General features: G+C 42.7%; 1 protein-coding gene across 1 annotated transcript in view; it reads left to right on the forward strand.

Annotated features, from left to right (window-relative positions):
- The first annotated feature begins 233 nt into the window (after window positions 1–233).
- Window positions 234–4,783, forward strand: part of UROS (uroporphyrinogen III synthase) — a 9,462-nt gene continuing 4,912 nt past the window's right edge. The window contains exons 1-5 of the mRNA XM_010132355.1: window positions 234–296; window positions 1,028–1,111; window positions 1,350–1,446; window positions 3,162–3,236; window positions 4,055–4,129. Coding sequence (XP_010130657.1) covers window positions 234–296; window positions 1,028–1,111; window positions 1,350–1,446; window positions 3,162–3,236; window positions 4,055–4,129 — 394 coding nt within the window. The remainder of the gene's footprint in view (window positions 297–1,027; window positions 1,112–1,349; window positions 1,447–3,161; window positions 3,237–4,054; window positions 4,130–4,783) is intronic.

Here is a 4,783-nt window from a genome sequence, read left to right on the forward strand (position 1 = left end):
GTTCCTCCCTTCAGCGGCATTATCTGAAGACCCCAGGTTATTCGTTGGGCTTATCAGGGTGGATATTCGTCCCCAGAGAAGGTGATAATTGCTTACCCACTGTTCAGAGCAGGGCGACTGTTAGTGACCCAGGGCTGCTGACGCTGGGCTGTAAAGTCTCTGTTCGGTAGAAAGTCCTCTACAACTAATCTAGATAAATTCCTTTCTTGTATTTCACAGTTATTTGGTGAACAATGAAGGTTCTGCTGCTGAAGGATCCCAAAGACAAAGATTCAGGACCAGATCCCTACGTTAAAGTGAGTAAACTTCAAAAGAAGTGAGCGGTTGTGTCACTTCACTATTGAATTAGGAGAAGGTGTCTGAAATGGTTGTATTTCCTAAGAAAAATAATCAGAATAAGGGGTGCATGTCTAAAATCACACTAAGAAAAGATGTTCTACAAAATTTGCTGTTACTGAAAAAATTATTTTAGTTTTGGGGCGTTCACAGTGAATTCAGCGTTAAAGCTCTCAGCAAAGCACTGCTATTAAAACAACTTCATTGCAATTAATTAATATCAATTATGTTCTTATGGACCGAGTTAAGACTGTAAAAATCTTAGTGTCTGACCGGGAATGCGATGTGAAAAAGGGGTTACCTGTTGCTGTGGACCTTTCTGCTGCTGCCTCCGGCCGTGTGAGAGGCTCTTACCACTACGAGCAGTTCCGTCTCCTTCACGGAATTACAGAGACCTGCAGGAGTGTTGGCAGGACGAGGTGATGGGTTGGGACTTAGGCTCAACAGAGCTATGTACTGGTGTGTACTGGAACTATTCAGGGGCTGCGTAGGAGGCCTTTGTCCCACAGCTGTTTGTTTGGTATTTTGTTGTCATACTAAACAACCAACAAACCAACCTAGATTCGCTAGTAAAAGCGAATGAGATGCCGTTGTATTTTACTGGAGGAAGAAGAAATGTTTATGCTGACTTAGTTCTTTGAAAAACTACTGTTTGAAATGTGTTTCAAGAGCTGTAAACCCTTTTTGATAGGAATTAGGATTACGTGGATTTGAAGCAACTTTGATTCCGGTTTTGTCGTTTGAATTCGTATCTCTGGAAAGCTTATTTGAAAAGGTAAGTTCTAAATTATTTTGGTGCTCCTAGTTACACGGAATAAAACCACATAACCCTTGTTCTCTTTCTGCTCGCTCTTCAGTGGATATATTTCATTTTAAAGGGTTGAAAAGGTTTTTTGAGGGAGGTTCCCTTTACTGACAACCGTCACAAGATTATAAATCAATTATCAACTACGTTTTTAAATTTACTTACTCATCTTTTTTGTTTACTTCTTAAATCAACTGTTCATAAGTAGCTGTCTCATCCAGAACGTTATGGAGGCTTAGTTTTTACCAGCCCAAGAGCATTAGAAGCCATCAAGATATGTCTGAAAGAGAATAGTAAGAATGAAGGTAAGAGCCTGTTTATATTCCTTTGGCTTTCTGTTCCAGTGTTTTGTGAAGCTTGTAATTGGATTTCACCGACAGCAGGTGTTTGGCGTGTGCCCCTTTTAAAACGCTTTATCTCCCACTTCTGCTGGCATCACAAAGGCTTCCTGCGAAACGGAGCTTTTAAGGGATTGAGGGCTGGGGTTTCTGCACTTATGCTGTTCTTAGAAATGAAAGAGCTTTTGGTGCAAAATCACTGCTTAGGATGAGCTTTTTCGTGAGGACAAGCTTTTTTCTGCAGTGCCTAGTTTTGCTTAGTAACTTTCCTGCCTTAGAGAGGAGCATTTCAGAGAAAGTGCCTGCTGCTCCTGCTGTGTGGGCTTCACAGGAGTCTTACTGAAAAACAGATTTTCCATCTTGAATATAAAATTTATCGAGTGAATTAAGCTTTGGTGAAAAGGCAGTGAAGAAATGGTGAACCAGGAGAGCCAAGAGATGAGTTGTGAGAAAGAATCCTGCGGAGTCCTAAACAGAAATTACCATATCAATGATCTTTCAAGTCCTCTTAAACTCTTCTAAACCCTTACACGAAGTGGTAAGTTCCGACTTTCAGTTTCTATGTGCACTTACATCATTATCTTTACTTTATCAGCTCCGTTTTTAGGCTGTGTTCATGCTGCTGAATGTACAGGGAGTAAGGTTACACGCCTGAGTCAGTAAATGACCGTCAGCTCATTTTCAACAGCACACGGCCGTATTCTAGCAGATTGGGTCAGACGTAATCTCTTACCTAGAGGTCGTCCCTAATCTTGATCAGGATCTTTGGGAGCTGCTGAAATACATACTGTAATCAATAAAATGAGTCTTTGGGTTCCTCTCAAGGTTCTTTTTCCTTCTTTAGAATAGTTTCCTCTGTTTTTTTTTTCTGTCGTAGTTTCTGGTTTTAATATTTTTTTCCTCCAAGGATACTGGAAAGGAACTCAGTGTCTGGCTGCACGGTTTTAAGACAAGATAGTAAAAGACTTAGTAGATGGATTTTTGATCATGAGGATTTCAGGCACAGGGATCAGGTAGCTGGGTCCAAGAAGTGTGATCTGTAACATACTGCCTGCAGGAGGAAAACCATTGCCTAGTAATTCTGGGTTGGTCTCTGGCACGTTTTATTTCTGAGCTGATAACTTATTTTTGGAGTATGTTTAAAATGCAACCAGGTTTTCTATTTTTCTTGCACAAGAAAGAGTTATGTTACAGATTACCGTGGTGTGTGGATGGAGGTTTTTACCCTTTTAATTGTTGTCACAGAGGATTTTATTATTTTTTTTGCCTAAGCCTTTGTTTTAAACCACTGATTTGTGTGTTCAAATCTCCCTCTGTACCACGTGCTGGTTTTACCTGTGAGTTTTGAAGCTTCTTTAAATTCTTCATGCCAAAATATAACTGAGCATTGCAAGTTGCATGTGATTTGGCACCGGGCGAGCACGCGTTGAAAATACTACTTGACAAAAGCAGCTAAGAACTGTTTACTCAAATGAGGTTTTTAAAAACGTGTCGTAGGCTGCTATTTACACAGTGAAAAAAATACATCCAAAATGCGTTTTGCACATCCAGGTTTGCTGACGTACACAGAGGAGTGTGAGTTGTTATTATTTTGCCGTGTTTGCAGATGAAGGAGAAGTCCAAACACCCATTTGGCATTCAGGTTGTTGCCATGTGCGTAAATTTAATGTCTTGTTTTCCAGGCTGGTCAAACTCTCTTAAACAAAGGTGGAACACCAAGCCGGTGTATGTGGTGGGCAAAGCTACGGCCTCTCTAGGTAAGCCGGAGCTTCAAAAAGGAGGCGTTAGATAAATCTGTCTTGTCGTTACAATTCTTGGAATGTTAGCTGCTGTTCAAGGGTGCTTAGAGAAGATACAGGGAAGTTTTATAGATATAAGGATCAGGTAAGGATCAGGTAAGGATCTGCCTTCTGGTGTTTCATTACTTTTATTGTAAAGTGCTGGTAACGACTTCAAAAATTCGGTCATAAAAGAAAAGAAACCCTTTCTTCTTAATTGGCATGTGGGTTTTTTTCATTCACTTTGGAAGCGAAATGGGATGAAAGGGCTTGTGACATGATTGTCTGAGTTGTACGGAGCGTGATGTGCTGGCTCGACCCTCTCCCCGTGATGTCACTCTCCCAGTTCCCACGGATGCTCCCGTGGGGCGTTCCTCTTTACTTGCTTACTTGGTGTTACCCTCTCAGATTTTCCAGCAGGGTTTCAGCGTTCGCTACAACCAGCGATACGCTTGCTGGGAACCAGCTGCCACCCGGCCACGCCAGGACTTGCGGCCCAGCCAGCACAGTTGGTGTTTTCCGTTTCACCCCTTCAGGTACGAGAGTTTACAAACTCTCCGACACAGCTTAGCGAGCCCCAGAATTCTTTAGTACTTTTTTCAAGGATGTCTTTTTAGAACAAAAATGGAATCTTTCGTACCATGTTACCACTTCAGATGCTCTGACTTTTGCTTTTCGAAGGAGTATTTGTGCGCATGGATCGAGTTGTGTCTCCCTTTTCAAGCCATGTTTCTGTGATAGGAAATCTGAATTATTCCCTTGATTTCAATGTTTTTCTTTGCTGCTTTTGGTTATAGTGGAAGAAATTGGTCTTACCCCACAAGGAGAAAAATCTGGAAATGCTGAAAAATTAGCTGAATATATTTGCTCAAGTGAGTAAACTTTCTACTTCAGTTAAGCTCACATGCCTTCCATTGCTTTGGAATTGCCCGTATATAAAATGGGTACAAGCTGTGAAAAAAGAGGCTTACAGAAGCGGTGCCGTGAGTTTGACCGCTGAGCTTGCCGCACGTGTTGGTGGTGCAGCCATGAGGAGCGTGTCCGAGCGTCTGCTGGGAGGAGGTTACCCAAAGAAGTCAGCAGAATTAGTCCCCAGACACCCTGAAACTCACTGCTAAAATGATCCCTGTGCCAGATGAAAATGCCACCAGAGGTTCAGTATCTCAGCAGCAACCTGTTGGCTGGCAGATCCTTCTCTGTGCTTTCAGTCTGGTACCAGGGTATGTCCTTTGCTGCAGGAATCTCTGCCCCAAATTTAATAAGGAAAAAAACCCCTTCCTCTGGAGGTTGTTGCAGTGTCCACTGACTGAGCAGAGCAGGACCGTGCTGAGAGGAGCCCTGTGACTCCGCCAGCCAGCGCCGTTACTGGGGCTTGGGGGAATTACTGTATCTGCTGGTTTAAAAGCCCGGCTGCCGATCGCCCGTTACGAACATGCTGAATAAGGTGCTGGGTGCTTCAGTGCTGGAAATGATGTCAAGAACCCCGACACTTCAGGGCGTGTGAGGTGTAATGATTGATAAGAAAG

This window comes from Buceros rhinoceros, unplaced genomic scaffold (genome assembly GCF_000710305.1).
Source record: "Buceros rhinoceros silvestris isolate BGI_N320 unplaced genomic scaffold, ASM71030v1 scaffold5823, whole genome shotgun sequence".
In the NCBI taxonomy this organism is placed as follows: Eukaryota; Metazoa; Chordata; class Aves; order Bucerotiformes; family Bucerotidae; genus Buceros; species Buceros rhinoceros.